The sequence below is a fragment of the Pseudopipra pipra genome, chromosome 9, assembly GCF_036250125.1.
Source record: "Pseudopipra pipra isolate bDixPip1 chromosome 9, bDixPip1.hap1, whole genome shotgun sequence".
In the NCBI taxonomy this organism is placed as follows: Eukaryota; Metazoa; Chordata; class Aves; order Passeriformes; family Pipridae; genus Pseudopipra; species Pseudopipra pipra.
The window spans coordinates 10,538,979-10,558,431 of NC_087557.1; the positions used below are offsets into that span (position 1 = coordinate 10,538,979).

At 37.9% G+C, this 19,453-nt stretch overlaps 1 protein-coding gene across 9 annotated transcripts in view; it reads right to left on the reverse strand.

The window, feature by feature from the left end:
- Positions 1–17,780: 17,780 nt before the first annotated feature.
- NTNG1 (netrin G1) overlaps positions 17,781–19,453 on the reverse strand; it is a 150,025-nt gene continuing 148,352 nt past the window's right edge. For all 9 annotated transcript variants that reach the window (XM_064664544.1, XM_064664546.1, XM_064664547.1 and 6 more), the window contains one exon: positions 17,781–19,013. In XM_064664544.1, coding sequence (XP_064520614.1) covers positions 18,787–19,013 — 227 coding nt within the window. In that variant the 3' untranslated portion in view covers positions 17,781–18,786. The remainder of the gene's footprint in view (positions 19,014–19,453) is intronic.

Consider the following 19,453-nt stretch of genomic DNA (forward strand, 5'->3'; position numbering starts at 1 on the left):
GGTAAATGATCATGTTTATCAAATTTCTTTTATTTTCCTCTTATTTCCCTTTCCCTAATCTTCCTCTTAGGAGCTGTTGGAAAGCTTGTTGTCTTTTGTGTTTTTTATATTGTAAGATTTGCAAAGTTTCTTACCTCACAAAGAACATGGCTTAGTGGTTCCTATGTGCTGTACGAACTTCTGATGTGTTTAACTCGCTTCCTCTGGGGAATGCAGATATGCTATACTGCAGTCATGACTGTTTACTTTCAGTATTCACAGTAACTATGAATTCCTTGTAAATAGTCAGTACTTTTCCCTGGTATTACATACAAATCAATAGTCTTTTTGCAGCTGAGCAGATCATGTAATTTCTAATATAACTAAACAAGCAGCGGCATGAAGATATTATCGCCTAAAAACAGGTGCTAGAACAAAACAAATGGTTTTATTGATTCTCCTAGGTTTAATTAAAATTTCAGAAAATTCCCACCCTGTCACTTCCTTTGGTCTCAGGAGTCATTGATACAGTGTAGGCATAGTTTCCTTATTAGTTTCTGGTACTTTAAGAACAGGTAACATTATGCTTATACTTAATGATATATTTTGCAATGTTTATACATGAGAAAAATAGATCCTTGTAATCAAGACATCACTGTCCCAAAGGCTTTTTCTCTTTTAAAGTCTCCCTCTGCATAATAGTGTTGGAAATGGATTGATTTAGATATTTGGAGAACTTATTGCTGAAGAAAAGCATAGTATTTGTGTGGGTTGGAGTGAGGACTCTGTGTGTGCAAGAAAAATTATGTCTGTGAGTACCAGTGATGAAGCTATGGGTCTGAATGACAGAGTATTTTAAAGATTGGTTAGAATACAAAGAGATATTTTAAATTCACCTTTAGGAAAACACCTAAGTTTCCAACTATGGCAAAACAGGTAACAGTTGATGTGTAAGGTGATGCGTAAGTCAGTGGGTTTTGAAGAGCTGCTCTAATTGTATTTCCATCACCCATTTGCCCTGCAGCTGGCACAAGGGTCTTCTGACTTGTTTAGCAATGGTTAGTGGCTTGTGTAGAAAGAACAATCCCAAAGTCTGGATTGCCCAGTACTGCAGATAGGTGAGCAAAGTCCACTCATGATTTGGATCCATTTTTCCTCAAGGGGAGACAAAAACTACAACCAGTGCATTTGAGTGTAGGAAATTAGACACTACTCTCTTATAAATGTGTGCTGGAAGATGTTTGTCTGTTAACTTGTTTTGCTTAGTGCAGTCCTATAGAGACAGGATTCAGGAGAACCTTTTGATCAATATTCTAATCATAGCTGTGGTGGAAAAATTGCTAGCTGGAGAGGCAGAGATTGCTGCTAGGGCTGAGGAAAGGAAAGATCAGTTCAGGGGCAAGCTGCAGGGTACAGCCTAAACTTATAATAGAAAGAAAGAGACATTTTAAAAGAATGGCATATAATTCTAGCACACAATGTCCCTGTAAGAAATACAAGTCAAGTGCACCAATAAATGAAGGAGGAAAATGCCACAGAAGGCAGTAAATCAAAAAGTAATTGATTGGAATATTTAGAGAGTTTAATTTCAATTACTGGAAGTGAGACAGTGGCATACTGCAAATGTCTGAGGTTTGGAAGGAGAGACTTGGAGTACTTACTGTTCAAACCTCTTCTTTACTTCCCAGAAAGGGTGTGCTGGAGGAGCACAGCAGGTGACCCTGAGGGACGTAGCCTTATTCCTCATTTTGGTGCAGTGTATATAGCTTATGTTTGCAATAGTTTGACAGGTTAAAATTAGTTTAAAACTGAAGCATTAGGCCATTAAGCATTAGATTTGGTGGGAATGGAAAAACTCTAGGAGCATGGCTGTTCTCTGGTTAGCACTGAAGCTCTTGGGCACTGAGGGCACTCCAAGTCTCAAAGCACTGTAACTACCATTTCCATTTGCTTTTGTGGCTTGTACTGTACTGAATGCTTGTTAGAACTAAAGCAATGGCAGTCAAACTACTGATAATTTCAGTGAAGTTACACACTCCTGTCATCTTTCCTACATTTTTCACTAATAATTTCAGCTTTGATTTCAGTTATATTTTAACATTTTCCATTGAAATGGCAATTATTCCTTGTCAGAACCCAGCCATTACTCTTGTCAAAAAGACATATGATGCATTAGCTTAAGGGCAATTGCTAATAACTACAGAGGTGACATTTGGTTACATAGGATGGGCAAGTCTACATATATCTTCGTCAAGTGGTAAGAGTTTGCATGTCCTGTAGTTTGCACTATATGGGAATGCTGCTGAACTAATCATGCAAAACCAAATCAAATTTCAGTTTGGCTTTGATATGATTTTGCTATAATTAACATCTGCTCTCTCCTGGTTTTATTGAAGACTTTTTTGTTGGTTTATTATAACTGACTGAAATAAGCTTGCTGAAGAGGGGTGGAAGGGAGAACATTTTGTTGCCATGTAGTCTCCTTAAACATTTGTGATGACAGAGCTTTCTGATTACTGGGAGGCAGGGACCAAATGATGTTTTCTTGCACCATTTCAGCTTGTGCAAGATATCCTTTGCTTTTTTCAACCCTGCTGTCCTTCCTGCTTATGTTATGCTTGCTTTCACTTGTTACCTCTCAAGAATGATTTAGAACATGATAAAACATCCTTTGTTTTGTTTTATTGCTGCTGGACCCGGAGGCCAGATTTTGGATGCATTTGGGAATTCCACATCATTTCTGCGTCTTTGGAGCTTTGAAAATCCAGTTCCACTAATGCAGCTGAAAGAGGCTCTGGTGTTTTCTCTGTTATAACAAGAAGAGTGGGAGTTACAGTCAGCTGTGCAGGGGGAGGGGAATAAACTACTGTAATGGTATGATGCAGATGTATTTTATTTTCCTATTAAGAGAAAAATTATTATGGCAAATAATATTATTTATTTATTTATTTATTTAATATTGAAGTATGCAGTGTTCCTCCTGTCTTAACATCTGGCAGGCCTCCATTTTCTAATGGAGTTTGACCTGATACATTTTCTGGATAAAACTGTGGCTACATTGAAGTCAGTGACAGAACTCAGGAAAGTTCAAAAAAACATGCTAAATACAGATGCCTGTGTTTTGTAATTCTGTTTTCAGTGATTAATATACAGGCATTGTTACCCCTGTAAATTGCCTCTAATTATGTGCTTTTTTGCCCCCTTTACCCCTGAACAAGGAGAAGGCAAACAATGGATAATTTTACTTTGTGGGTCCTTTTTGTTTTCTGCCTGGTCTTACACAAGATTTCTATACTGGAATACCAGTCACCACAGGAGAGTGTTAAACATTGTGACACTTTAAGTCCAAGCCAGCAATGAACAATGTGAAAATTACCTGAGCAAGTTGTACCCATAACTTCCCTTTAAGGCTTCAGGGGACTTATATGCCCACTGCCCTCTCTGTTCTGAAGAGATCCTCTGCTTATCAGCTTGTGCCTTTCTGACTGAGAGGGTTGGATTTGCTAGTTTTTTGTGCATCTCCCTGTGCTGCTTGCAGGAAGCATGTCCCACACCCCTCTGGGTACTTACCGATGTACCTTCCTAATTCCTAGTAGTACCTGTCCAGACCATGCTGTCCTTTGGCAGTCTGTTGTCAGCACTCACCCAGGCTTACTGTGTGGGTGTAGTGCAGCACCATAGCTTGTCTCTTTACAGGGAGTTCAGGGTATGTACAGACCATTTCTCCTTCTCAAATCACATGATTACTGACCAGTTCCTGCAATCACTTGCCTTCTAAAAGCAGTGTTCCTTATTTATGCTTTTAGCTATCTAAGGCAATCTAACTAACTTGGCATCTAAATATTTAAAATGTCCCTTTTGGAGAGTAGCATCTTTCAACTGATAACCATAGTCCTTTGCTCATCTTTAACGCTATTTTCCAAGTAATCATCCATATGGAAAAGACTGGTCCTCAGATGTACACACTGAGAACCTCGTGGCAAAAAATCCCCATGGACAGCACTGTGGGTATACAGGATGATTTCTTCCCAGCTGTTACTGCAATGTTTCCACCAGCATGTTTCCACCTCAGATCACCTTCAATTTGCATCAAGAAAGCATATCCTTCATGAAGGAATACCACATGTGTGTCTTCTGCAACAAGACACACAAGTTGTGAAGACAAACTGGCTGCAAAATTCGCACAGATACCGAGTTCCTAGAAGTGCAAGTACATATAATTTCCTTCTTAATAAGATATGATTGCAACCAAGATAAGATTGCAACCAGAGCAATTAGAACAAACACCAGAACTCAAAGGCTGTGGCAGCTTTTTTGTCAGTATTAAGTAAGAACCTTTTTTTTTTTTTTTTTTAATGAACAGAAGCTGTAATTTATTGTAATGAGGCCATTTGAAAGCTGGGAGGCTGGCTTTCCAGCCAGTCCTTGCCCTCGGGGAGTTTTCCTGAACCTGTGACTGTTGTTTTCATCTGGGAACACTCATGTCCCCCTTTCAGGTTTATTCAGTCAGTGGTACATTAACGAGATGCAACTTTGTAGTTGCCATGTCTTGAAATCTATGATCATTAAAGCTTAATTAACAAACAAGCAGAAGTTCTTATTTGTTGCGGTTCTTCTTAAAATTGTTTGTCACTGGAATCTGTTTCACAAAGAGTGAAAACTCAGAGCTGGTCAGTGAGCAGCTGCACAGCCTTACAGTACCAGCAAGGAGATGAAGTGGAAATTGTAGGCTGGAAGAGGTGAAAGTGCAGGTTTGTAACAGAGTAGAAAAAAAATTTCCAGCAATGTTTTCTGGCTCTCTCTGAAGATAATGAGTGCAGTGATACCTTAACTGCAATGGAAACAGAAGCAGACCCCTAGAGAAGAGTGGTGGGATCCATAATGTAAACCCCCCTGCTAATAACTCTGTTAAATAGCTTTGGTGTTGACTACAGAAGTACTAGCTGCACACACTCTTGGCTGGAGAAAGAGTTGGGAAGATGTGAATATATGTGTGAACATCTGGTGTGGAAACTAATCAAATGCACAAATTATTTGTTGTTGATTGTTGTTCTCTATGCCAGTAAAGGAGAACAGGAGGTGAGTATCAAACCTCTTCAGGCAGTGCAGCAAATCCTCCTAAAAGGAAGAATCTTTTTCTTGCCTTGAGTTTCAAGTTATTTTTCTTGAAAATGAATCAATAGACCAACATTTTTAGGAAAAGAAAAAGCAGTTACTCTCCATAGAATGGGTGTTTCCCTTTTCCCCTCTGCCAGCCATGTACCCATGCTGTTCCTGTGTATATAGGCAAAACCACTCTGTTAGACACTTATTTCCTCATGTTGTCTGCTGCACTCATGTTCTGCTCTTGCAGCAGGAGTGGTTTTGTTCCTGTGGCAAAAATTCAAAGTAATATTTAACAATATAGAAGAACAACTGCAAATACCCTGGAAATTCTTATTTCAGATTAGATAGTTTTATAGTTTTGAGCAATATATCATCTGTTGTAGTGAACTACAAAACCCAATCAAAGCTCTGCATTAGGTGTGGTTTGACTTTACAATTCTTTGCCAGTTTGTCTTGTGAGAACATGATGCTGACACCACATCACATCTAATTAAATGAAATTTGTGTTGCATTGCTCAAGAGTCATTTTTTTATTTGCGTAAATTATACAGACATTACTATGCTTCTGCATGTCTGGGTGGTATTCAGGTGTTTGGTTCAGCAGAGTGTTATGTTCCTCATAGCCACAAGATGTCAGGCTGAGGAGCAGTGCTGGGGCTTAGAGTACCGTGCGTGAATCTGCGTGTCTGTATATATATGAGTAAAAATGATGATGATGGTAATGATTAAATCTTGGATTTTTAAAGGCAGCTAAAGAAAGAAGCCAGACAATCGGTTCTTTCTAAAGCCCAAAGACCTTGGTAGCCCCTTTACTTAGAATTATTTAAAACTCTCAGCCCTTCTTGTTTTGTGCTAAGACTTGATTAGGAAGAAAGTCTGCACAGTGCCGAGTTCTGTCGCTGAATGCAAGGATTTGGAGTTTGCCCTGTTGTTTTGAGTCAATGGCCCCAGTGACATCAGCTGGGAGTGGAGGTATATGAATAATGAGTCTGAAAATGCGACCAACATATGGTTCTACCCCCCACTTGCTCAGCACAGTTCTAAGAAGTTTAGAAAGTTCTAAGGTGTGTTAAAAACAAGATCTGTTTTTCTAGATTGTGCAGGGGCAGAGGGCAGGTGGCTGGTTGTTTGTTTTGGTGTTGTTGTTTTTGAGTTTTTGTAAGACCGGCTCCATAGCTCTTTTAATTTAGCAGAGAAACATTAAGCAGGCAGGACTCACTAATCAGGACCTGACCTGCTCTTGGGAGCAATGGTGTGCAGCAAAAAATTTTAATTAGGGACTGAACTAAAAATTGTTTACTTTTGTGAATGTTGCTTGTGATGTTTTTAAAAAGTATATCTGTTTCCCCCTTTGACTTGCTAATAACCATAATTTCTTCTGTCCACGTTACTGACTTTTTCACTAGCCCTCTATCCGTGTGTTTGCTCTCTCTACCTCCCTTCCCCTTGCCCTGGGCTGCTGGTTTGATCTCTGAGGTCCCTGGTTGACAGGGGATGGATGCAGTGGCTTCTCTGTACTGTACAGGCTCAGCCTCTGAGAGGGGCAGATTTGGTTGCACAGATGAGCACCCCTTTCTTTCTGTGTTTTAATTAATACGGGTAACTGGTCAAGGCACAGGCTCAGACTGACAGAGACATTGGTTCATAAAAATGTCACAGACCGTGGGTATACACTCAGATTTTGCACAAAATTTCATCTTGCACTTGTGCCATTGTGCCTTTATGTGCTGCAGCTGTCATTTTTGGTGGAAAAGAGTATTTGATGACTCTTATATTTAATATTTCCAAGGTACATTGCTTTTTTCTGCTGCAAAGGACCATATCAATAAAACAGATTCTGTTGATGAGGAATCGACGGTCTCTAAATCTTCTATACTAAGAAGCAGATAATGGGCAGAAAAACATCATCCTTAAGCTGTAAAAAAGTACTGAGGATAAGGTTGATTTAACTTGGAAAGTAATTTGCTAACGAGGAGGTGGGTAGTTACCTAAACACAGTTATTACCTGTGTTATGTTCCCATAGTGTACAAATACTTTCCTGTGTAGCAGAATAGAAATATTTGGAAAGCCCTTTAAGATTTTTGGTTAGCAAATACTATAAGCACATGAGCACGTATGTGTATCCAGCTACATAATTCCAGTGCATGTAAGTGTGTATTATTTACATAATGCACCTACAGTTAAGTTCCTCTTTAAAGACTGCCTTTGTCCTGCTTGTCAAAAGTCTATGCATGCCATTTCTTCCAGGTTTTGTCATTTTGCTCCTTTAACTTGAGCATTTTTGCAGACACTAGCTTTCCTAGCCCAGTGTGACAAGATTCAAGGATATGTCAGTTAAAAGTAATTGAGGATATGTGCTATATCTTGAACTGTGTCACATAGTTTGAAGACATCTATGTGGCAAAGAAGCTTTGAGACACAGATCATACAGGAAGAATGGTGAGAAAACTAAAAGGAGACACACTCAAATCTTCCTATGCTGGTAAAAGTACACACTGTGGATGGAATAGGAATTTTAAAGATGTGGGAGAGGGTCAGTCCCAATCTGATACAGAGTAGTGACTCAAATTGATGACTCATTACAACTTTCAGTGTAATTTATGAAATGGATGTAGGTCTTTGAGTTCTTTCGTAAATGAATATGTGTTTTTGTCACTGAGGATTTACATGTGGTACTAACTGGTGAAGTGAGAGGGAATTTGAGACTCTTGCTTCTCAAGCACTTTAGTAATTTTGGTTTATACTATTTCCTCAGTCTTCATTTAGTGTCAGTCGTGAAGCAGCTTGGGGGACACTGTGACCTCCAACACAGATCATTTGGTGTTGGCTCACAGTGTGTATGTCTGGGTACTGGTTTCCTAATAATACAGTAGCAAGCAAGATACAGAGAACATGAACAAAAGCAGCTCTTGATTTGAGTCATTTTATCTCAGGTCCATTCAGTTCACTTAGTTGTGGAGTCATGACAAATTGGGCCAGAAAGGAGAAGGTTTCGTATATCAGCCTGACAACCTGAAATATCATTATTTTCCTTGCGTTCTCCTGAACCCTTGCTGATTTTGTACTGCTGCATGTGTCTGTCTCTGTTCCTTGTTCTCAGTGGACACCAAAGACATGCTAGGAAGGCTTTTACCAAATTTTAAATGTTTCTATAAGAAAAATGATGCAGGTTTAACAGCATGTGCAGGTATTTGTAGAAAAGCAAATGTGTTTCCCTCTTGGCTGTTTAGTTGTCTGTAACAATAATGTCATAAATAAATAATGTTTCCATGAGGGAAAAGAGGAGATGTTTATCAGATAGAATATGTGCCAGTTAGGATAACTCTGAACAAAATGTTAACACGGATTAAACAGGAAAACATGCTGCTGGCAAACAAATTGTTGGTGAAAACAGCTTCAGCTAGGGAGTTCCTTTCTCTGTTGGATAGAAGTGGTGCCTGCCATACAGACCAGCTTCTAAAATTAAGACATTTGTCACCAGAACTGCTGGGTCTGTGGAAACATTCAAATGAGAATAATTTAAGTGCTGCAATAGAATAATGCACAATAAATAGTACATGGAACTGTACAAATGCTGCAGATTATAGTAGGATCAGAGAGATAATGCCTAAGGGATTACTTTTTCCTTTCCTGAAATTATTTTTCAATCTAATTTAAAACCTGAGTCTGTTTTGTGGAAATCAAGGTGAGGCTTTCCTTTGCATTTAGTGGATTCTGGAGCAGGTTGTTAACAAATGCAAAACTGGTCAGTCCTTGGAGAATGAATCCTGATTATCAACAGGATAGAAGCACTATTTACATTGAAGTTCTGTGTTTTCTCATACTGTTTTTTAAGTCTATTTGCTCCTTCTCTGAGGCCTGGTTTTGAGATGTGCAAGGCTAGCAGATGTGCAGATCTCCATTAGCAGCTGATCTAAGACTGCTGACTAATTGCCACACAGGAGTTACCACTCGGAAACTTAAGTCTGCAGAAATAATGACAAAGCCATGCCTGTTTTCATTTGTTTGTTTCTTTGGTTTTTGTGTTTTGTTTTTTAAAGTTGCAGAGGGCTGGATGACCAAGAGCATACAGCTCCCAAGTGATGCTGCCTCAGAGCAATCCTACCTTTTCTTAGCCATTTTAAGCCATCGAAGGAAAATAAAATTGGCATATAGATTAGGAAAACAAAAATAAACTAACGGGGACTTTGGTGTTATTAAAGTACATACTCTAAGTTCAGCAGTTGCTTACACTTCTTTTAAAATATGGTTGCCATTCTGAACTGACTTCTAATTTAGTCTTTGACATCTGTTACAGGAATTATACATTTGCTGTTTTTTGTCTCCCCCCTTAGAGACATTTTTTGCTTGAGAGTTGGCACATTTTTAATATCAGTAAATGGCCCTAATAATGTGAAAATGAAAAGCATGTAAGAATTCCTACTACAGAGTCAAACTGATTACTGTATGCTTATCTGGTTATTGTTTATTTATGTGCTTTGTCAGCCCACTGCACTTGGTTTAAAACACAGGAAAAATCTGGTGTTTAATAAAAAGTATGCTTATTGGTTAAACTGGTTTAAATATTTGAAAAACAGAAGAGAGAAAAAACTGGCAAGACTATGTTTGAAAGCATTAGAAGAAAATACAGAGACATTGGAGATAGCTGAATTATGAAGAAAGTAAGTACATTCAGTCGATCTCTTGGCTTGAGGGTAATCTCTGCCATATTACAATATACTGATTTATGGACTAATTAGTTGTACAAACCAAAAATATTTAAAGGAAATGTTTCTCTCAAGCAGCCAGCAAACCAACTAAACAATAGCAAAATGGATTTTGTGTATTAAAAAATTAAATTCAATATATATTTATGAGCCCATTCAAAATGTAGAGTCTTTTTGCTACCAGATTTCCAGTAAGCAGAAATATCTATGTATCAAAACCTAATTGTATCACTATCTAGGCATTTATAGAAGAAATTAAATGCCTAAGCTATAGGTATTTCAAGCCATAAAATGTTATATATTAATTTATAAAGTCATAATATTATTATTATGTGAACTTTAATTATTCAGTTAGGAGAAAATCAGACAAGGAGGGGGAAAAAACCCCGTAACAATCTCTTTATTTTGGAAGAGAATTTTAATGCTCTATTTTTTTTTCTGTATGCATGTCTTTTAATTTATCAGAGCATTAAAATGCTTCCAGTTAGTTTGTCTCATGTATAACATCCCTTCAAAAACAGTAGTTGTGGTTTCCTTCTGGCCTTGAACTGAGGTGCCAGAGAGAAAAACCCAAACCAGCAGAATCACATGTGTGATTTAAGTATCACAACATTGAAACTCCAATGTTTTGGGAGATGTAATGTAAAATAGACTTGGATGAGATAATCTGAAGTAAGTGAGTGGCAAATACATGTAGATGGAAGACTATTTAACTTCAGATTTATGTAATTTGGAGTAGAGAACTGTAGGTCTCAGTACTTATTGCTGTGGATGAGGTGTCAGAATTAATCGCACTTTCTGTAATTGACTTGGTAAGTCTCTCAACATCTTCAAGCTTCAGTCCCCATGAATAAAATAGAAATAGCATGCTTGCCTGCTTTGCAGAAGTGTCGTGAGGCCAACCTCAGTACAGTCTGGGACATACTCTGACACTGGATATTGTCAGTAAAAGAGAAAGCTGTCAGAAAATTGTTCACTGCTAAATCTACATAGTTTAGTCATCGTTCCTTACATCCTACGCAACAACAGAATTGTAAAAGTAGTTGTGACTCTATACCAGATCTGGGGAGGCAAAAGAGCACTGCCAGGACTAATTCATAGGTACCAATCCACCTACTTTTTGCCTGTGGGAGATCTCCAGAGCAAGTAATAAATATAATTTATGAGGACATAGAAAAAACTCTGACACGAGGGAAGAAAGCAAGCTGTAGTATAGCAAAAGAAAGCAGTATAATAAATGGAACTACCAGAGTGTTCTACATGCCAGTTCTCCCATTCTAACAAGCAAAACTAATTAGGGGTAAGAGCTGTTAACAAGACATGCATTGAAGAGTTAGTTTAGCCATCCAGGGCATAGTTCAGTCCCTTGTGGAACATGGTGACTGCAGATGCCAATAGAAGGCCTGGAGGGAAAATATTGTTTTCTGAACACATTTCGTTTTCTGTGTCCTCATAAGAATTACATGTAATGATTTTGGAGGTGTGTGGTGAAGAGCAGATGTAACTGCTGGCATTATGCAGGTCTTGGCAAACAAGTTTTTCCTGCACTGCACTTGCTCTGCTTTGGCCTGAGCAAGGTCTGTGATGTGTTGAGAAGCGTCTGCTTCATGCACACCTGGATGGCCAGACTAGTGCTGTGGAGTACACAGCTGGAGCCAAGGTCAAAGCAGAGGTGCTGTTGACAGGCCCAGGCTCTTCCTGCAGGTAGTGAGCAGGAGGTGAAATCCTCAAGTGAAGATTGTCTTGTCTGTGCAGGGCTCAAGTCTTGCAATTTCCAAATCAGAGATTACAATGCCAAATTCTGTGCCTACAGATTTATGAGAATGTATGTAATATCTAGACTGGCTTTTCCCCTGAGATCCTAGTATATTTTTAGCCTGGGGACAGCTTATTTTCTCTTTCTTTTCACTCTCCCAATGTTGGGTTTTCCCCAAATATTGTAAGTCTTGATAAAAGTGGATTTTTTTTCCCATTTTGCTTTATTTCCCTTTGGATTCCAATATGTGTCACATACACTTCTGTTTAGGACTGAGGTAAAATTTGTGTCTGACTGATAGTGAGAACAAAATTTTTAGTTCTACTTCATCTTGGTCTTGCTGGTCTATGTCTTCAGGAACCTTTAGTTTCTACACTGTGCAGTGGAAGACTTTGTTTTAATATTTGAATTTAATTTTCTGTGAATGATTTTAAGCTCTATTGGATGAGCAAATCTCAACTTACAAATGTGATTGGTACTGTTTTAGCTTATTGGTTTTTGGCATATATGCCAGCTTTGAGGTGGGCATGTATTTAGCAGGCCTGTTTTGCAGGAAGAATGTAATAGAGTTATTATGCATAAGGTCAGTAAAAGTAGCAAAAAGTAAACAATAAACTAAGTTATTTTAGTGCTTGAGGTCTAAATTTATTGGTCCAGTTTTGTAAACACATTAAATTCTCCAACCATTAAAATGACTAATATTAAGCTGTAGGAAATAATTTATGAGATATCATAATAGTTAAAAACATGATTGCCATCTTTAATTTATCATCCACTATATGCTATTAATTCTCATTAAAATGCCAGTATACAAATACTATCTTCTTTATGACCTTGGTGCTCATAACCCTTAATAAAGTGAAGAAAGAATGAAGTTAAGTAAGAATAGTGACTGTTCAGGCAAGGAGTACACTATTTAGGATACATCTGTCCTGCCTGTCACTTGTGAGGACAAATTCATTATAAAATGAGAAGATGTGAAGGAGTGTTCTCTAATTAGTAATATAGGTTATGCATAATAATATTATATCATATGTATAGTAATGCTATACATAATGGCAATTATAACCAAAGCTACTAAAAAGTTTTTTTATATTCTTGTAGTGTAACATTTTATTCATATTCAACGTGCTGTGGAGCTTGAGCATGTTGAACTTGTTCCTTGCCTTTGGTTTTTTGGGTTGTTTCAGGCAACTCCATTTACCTCTCTGGGTCACAGTTTCTTCATCTCTATTAAAAGATATCTGAAGTATCTGAATACTTATAGGCTGTAGAGAATAACAGTCTAGCCCTATTGTCCCGTCTTTGAGGGTTTTTGAAGTATCTCAGTAGTGATAAATGGAAGTGGTTTGACTTTGAAGGTCACAAGAATCTTGTAAGAATGACTTTGCCGTGTATTTTACTTAGAGTAAGCAAATACATTTTTTCATTCAGTGTGTTTACAGAATTCAGTCACAGAGACCCAAGCCTTTGAAGGAGATTTCTTGGTACTGTCAATTGCAAACAACTAATAAAGGCAGCAGTCAGTAATTTTGCATCTACAATTATTTGCAGGTGCAAAGCTAACCACATTCCCCATAGATGTACAAGGCTTGAAATGTTTTCATTTACATGTTCAGCTAACACTGAATACAGCTACTGAGAGTTGTGAAAGCATCAGCTAGATCAAGGCCACCTTAAAATCAGGGAACTTAGGATATGTGTTGCACAAGATGTCAAGAGTAAGGGCCTGAATGATCTGCATCTTGTGATGTGTTTTTGCTAATTGTGTGGAGTGGTGTTGCACTTCTGAATGCAGAGAATGCATTAAACTCAAAACAACTGATAGCCCAACCAGAAAAAATTATTAAAAAAAAAATCCATTCTTGCAATGGAGCTGAATCAGAAATCAGTGAATTTTTCCTTCTTTTTTAGATTTGCACTGATCTTTACAATACTTTTAAGAATCAGGCAGTTTCTATTTAGAATTCTGAGGCTTCCAGTTTAGGGAGATTTTGGCTTCAGCGCTGGGGTGTGTATATATACATATTCTAGTTTTTACACTTAGATATAGGAATTCTCAAGTCCATTTCATGCATTTCAATGCCCTCAATACTACTTTTTTTTTTTGAAGAGTGCTCTGCCATGAGCCTTGAACTGTAAAGGCTGCCAGTATATAGGATTGAACTGATGTAATTTGTGAGAGGTCATGTTAAGATGTGTAAATATTAGAATTAACTTACTAGTTATTTGTTCTCGGATGTCACAAATACCTGCACAGAGTAATCAAGTGAAAATTACATTTTGTGATAAACAGAAAATACTCATTCAAAACCAGTCTCATTTTCTCAAAACAAGCATAGCCCCAAAACCTACCTCTGACCTTCTTTTCCCAGAATACACTGTTGTTACTCCAGTTTCTCAACAGTGGCTTGCTTCTAGTACAAAAAGTGCATTTCCAGTGACAATAGTAGGCTTGACCATGTGTACAGCAACTCCATCGGGCAGCATCGTGTAAACAGCAGGTGTCTTACCAACCGTAAGTGGAATGTGCGCATCTGTAAACACAGATGCAAAGGTTTTGACGGAGGGGCGATGCCTGGGTGTGTCCCCGGGTGAGACGTGGTTGCCCCCGCTGACAGATGCAGGGCAAACGCCATCCTGTGGTGCTTTCTGTAAGCAGGCTGTCGCTGGTTCTGTGAGCGCTGTGGAACCCTGATTCAGTGAACTTCCACGGTGTGATCTTTATCCCGGTCCTACTCAGAGATGAGCATTAGCTAGCAATGTGTGCAGGAATTCAAGCCTGAAGCCTTTAAATCTGTTTAGATCTAGATTGCATAACATTAGTCTTCTCTGTACTCTTTGAGACTGTAAAATGTCTCAAGCAGGATTTCATTGTCTATATGTTTGTGTCTGTATAGATAATGATGTCCAGAAAAACAATAAAGGGAAACATATGCTTTGTACTGGAATTTTATTTATTGCATATGGTGGCAAAAATGGTGCCTCGGTGAACATATTGCACTGGTGATGAACTTTGATTTCATTAAATGAAATGCACCATATGGTGCAAAATGCTGCTGTTCCACTTGCTTTTTTTGCATAGACTTCCATCCTCTTCTTTCTGATACTGTATGAGGGTGGGAAAGGTATTAAGATGGTTAATATAAAATTTCTGATTTATAATACTTGATCTGCATTTTATTGGATAAATATTTGCATCCATAAATAATTAAACTTACAGTTTTTCTTGGGAATGAACTGATTATGTCTTAATATTTGCATCTGTAACTTTGCATTTGCAAGGACAAACATGAAGGCTAGGCTGAAGGTTGCCTGAAAATCTGGTCTTGCATATTCTATGAAAAATATTACTCACATTTCTCACAGGTGAATAAACTGCATGCATGGGTGAATCTAGTTAATTCAATGGTTTAATAAACCTAGAATCCCAATGAGGTTATAACAAATCCCTCTGGCATCTTGGAGTTACGAGCAAGATGTACAAAATTATATGTAAGCAGAAGAACTCTTTCTGAATTTGAGAAGTCTTTTGCGCATTATTTTTTTTTCCTGTTCACTACAGGAAATAACTTCTCAGTGGCTCAGTCATGATCAATTATTGTTTGATGGCAATATCTGGGCTCAATTTGCATCTGACTAGATTTTTTTTTTTCCATTTGGGTAGTTTGTTTTTGAAACAATTAGGTAGCACTAAGACAGATGCCTCTCTCTTAATTTCCCTGTGAGAAAGATGGCTAGCGTGAAGTAGAAATTTCTGCAGCTACCTTGTCAGGGAGCAGCACCTTAGCATAAGCTGCCCCATTTTCAGATGTTAAACACGTGTGGATCCTGGATCAGAACCAATTCTCTAGTTAGAAACACAGGAATTGCAAGCTGACAAGGACTGACTGATTTAGCAAAGCAACTGGAACTGATATGACTGGATCAATTTAATGATGAATGCTAATTTTAAGGTCACTGTACTCTGAGCTATAATCTGGACAACTAAGCAATGTGAAGCCTAATCAGTTCTTGGATGCTAAACCTTCTAGGAAAGAAATATCAGTCAGAAAATGATAATTCCACATTAGGAATCTTGCTGCATTTTGATACAGAACCAAAATCCTAGGTTAGTGATTGTGTTGCCCTTTTTCAATATCATGAATGTATTGTTATTTTACAGGAGAGGATACCCACTCTAAGAAACCTAAATATATTGGAAGGGGTCTATATTTTCAGGTGAAAAAGCAGACACTGAGACTACATGTTATCATGAAGAGATCCTACTGTATGTTCAGGAAAATAAATCTGTTGTTCTTCACAGCTTCTGAAATGGGGAACAAGTTCTGCCTTCATTTTACACTGAATTAAATTTAAAAAAGCAGATAAAGCCATGCTGAGTGATGTAAATCTCCTCTTTCAGAGATGCACACATAATTTTAGAAATATACCTGGAATACAGTAGCAGAAACTGTTACTCAAAATTCTCAATTAGTGAAGGTCTGTGGAGTTCAGAGGAAAAAAAAATGAAGCTGAAGAAAAGGGTGATTGATAAGAAGACTTGCCACTGAATATACTCCTGTATAAAACTGTTTATTAATAGGAGAGGGAGGATAAAATGCATGAAATGGCAGCTAAATACGTGGAAAGCCATATACTCTGCCCTGGTTTAGAAGATCATAAGTATATGAAATTGGAATGCAGCTGAATTGATTGTGACCTTACATTCATTATACTTCAGCACTGCTGGCAGAATCCCTTCTAACCAAATATGCATAACATGCTTGCTTAGCACTTTCACAAAGCCTTGAGTTTATAATGACAATTAAAGCACATCTTTTCCAATAATTACACAACCTGAATTGGTCTGTGCTAAAAAGCTTTAAAAAAACTTAAATTCCACATTTTAATATCAAAAATCCACTTAATTATAGGTAATCTCTGACTCTGTATGCCACCTGTATTAGCATTTATATTCCTCATTGAGTCTGCTCAATATAATTTTCTGTTTATTGTCGAGAACATACTTCTAAAATATACCTGCAATCTCATGTAGGCCATGACTGGCATCCAGCCAAGCACTTAATTTATCTGTGCCTTATCTTATGTAGTCCATAAAAGAAAGTGGCAGAGTGAACAGCAAACATTCTGCATGATCAAGGCAACAGCCTGAAGAAGCACCGGCTTGTTGTCATCAGCCTCTTCATAGGATTCTTTTAGAATTCTATTTCTTTTTAGAAAGGAAGACCTGGTTTCCCTACCCACTTCTGGAGGCTGAGAGTCCTGTCCTGCAAAACTTGCTTCCTCACAGAAAGAGGTTATCCGAGAAGGGAGTGTTCTCAATTCTGGGCTGTTCACCATTTGGAAGAGGCAGTCAGGTAGAATGTATTTCTTTCCAGACTTTTTCTTTTGCCCATTAATTGTTTTCCTCACTAGGCTATTATGTTGGTAAAATATTTATAAACATTATGATGAAAATTGGCAGGAAATGAATTCACACAGTCTTGCTACCTTTTGATTTTTTTTTTTTTTTCCCAGGTCTTTGAAACACTGCTGTGGTTTTGGCTTGCCTCTCTGTTCTTGCTATCCTTTTCTGTCACACTCAGTAATTGGCCTAATAAAAGGCAGAAACAAGAATTTATTACACCCTGGGCAATACTTGAAATAAACTTTATTTGCTGGAGCAGCACTTTTTACCTATTCACTGCTGTATATTTTGACATTCCTTCAAAATATTGAATTTTACTTTATTAAAAGTTAAATCTTGGCTTTTTTGTGATTGCTGCTGTTTTTGCAGTTTCTTAAGCAGACTACTACATATATAAACAAATCATTTTAATGAAGCTTTTGGAGAAACAATATAAGCTGTGGTTATATCCACTTCATTATTGCCATAATCCGCAAAAATAGTGTGAATTAAAGACTAGCTTCTATGATACCTTGTAATTTGGTGTTGGAATAATGTCTGTGATTAATTGAGAGAACAAAGATGAGAGCTATTCAAGTTTTCATACCTTTTTCAGTCTTAGGATTTGATGAAAGCTTCCTCAAGTAAATTATGTCCTTTACATTTAAGGTTGCTTGCAAGAGTATGACAGTAGTAACAATAAAGCCAGGTTAGATTGTTATGATGTAATTTCCACTTTTGAATCTGGGTTTCTTCCACACTAGGTGCTAAAATCATAAATATTTTGTTTGTTTTTTATTTTCTAAAAAGGCCTTAAGAAATAGCAATGCATCATCCTGGAACTGTTTATGCAGGAATTTTTATTCTTTGAAATCTTCCAGTGTTAAAGCAACAAGAAAACATTTATAATGTCCTTTGGTGGAATCTTATTACACTTGTTATATATGTAAACTGATATTCTTTGATGCCAGCACGTTGCCCATACAGAGAAATCTCTGCACAATTAAATGAAAGGAAAAAGAAAAGGACTAAATAAAAAGTAATAGTTTTCTCTTATCTGATTAGAATTAAATACATTAATAAATTGTCTGGTAACACAAATAGGCAATAATACAAAAAATCTACATTGTACATTATTTCAAGAAAAATAACTTCATTTGAATACAAAAGGATAAATACACTTTTTGTCCTATAGCCACTCTTGTACAGTAGGTGAACACAGCATCTTACTGATGCAGTGCTTCTAAGGTATACAAGGATATGACTGGCTTGAGTTTTATTGAGGGGGCTGTTACACATGTGCATCACTAACATCAGACAAAGAAATCTTTCAACCAACAAGGGTTACAGAGCAACGTTCACTAAAGCACAGGTTGGGAAGGATTTGGGGACTGAAGCAGGCCAATATGGCAGCTTTTACAGATTTCCTTATACCCACAATGCACTGACAGCAAAGAATGCCTTTATTTGGTCGGTCCACACACCGGGCAGAGGTACACTAGCGCACCATATAGGAGTAGCAAATGTTGTTTGAATTTTCTTCCCATTCTGGGGGCCGTCAAAGCTGTTTCAGTCCTGTGTAAGCTTTGCAGCCAGCATTGATTGATTTGACAGAACAGGCAGCTGCCAACGTGTCTCAAGTCAGAGGTGAACAATCTTGACTCAGAGCCCTGTCCATAACTGATTGATATGGCTTAGTTCAGTTAGGCCTTCTTAGTCTGTGTGGGGTTATTTTTTCTCTCCTTTTTCCTTTTTAGATTTCAGTAGCAAACGCTTGGGTGTTGTCCTGTTTTCGTGTGGCACGTTCATTTGAAGCAGTCTGAGTGTGATGCCATCCAGCACACGGAGCCTACCACGTGCAGAGTCCTGCTGCTGCCAGAAGAGCAGTCAGCAGTACGAGAGGCCTGTGTGCCCTTGCCCCCTGGCCCGAGTTCTGGCCGCAGCCTCCTGGATCCCTCTCACACTTCAACTTCTCGCACAAAATGCCAGTGTAAGCCGGAGGACACTGGCACCGCACGTTGTTGATGCACGTCCCACCGTTCTGGCAATGCAGTAGTTCATTGTCACATACGTTTGCTGCAAGATAGCAGGGGAGGGAGGGAAAGAAAAGCAGAATAAATATAAGTTCATCTACAGGTGAAACTGCACTAAAACCAGAATTAAAGCTCTACCTCCCTCCTCATCCTGTGACATATAAACAGGGGATGTATTTTTTCAAACACTTGAATTTTTATTTTATTTGATATTTTTTCATCCTTTATTTTTTAAGGCTGTAGTCTTGGAGAACTATCTCGGCCACTTAAGACCACTGACTATGATATTAATTATTTTATATGAATGATTAATTAATAACAAAATAATATGAATACTAATACATTCCTTATACCAATATCTGCATCTTTATAGTTATTACTGAACTGAAACTGTAGGTGGGTGTGTTATTATTTAAAAGGCGAAATGTATCTAGAGCTTTTGGAAACCATGACCAGTGGTTACAAATGCAATATGGCTTTGCT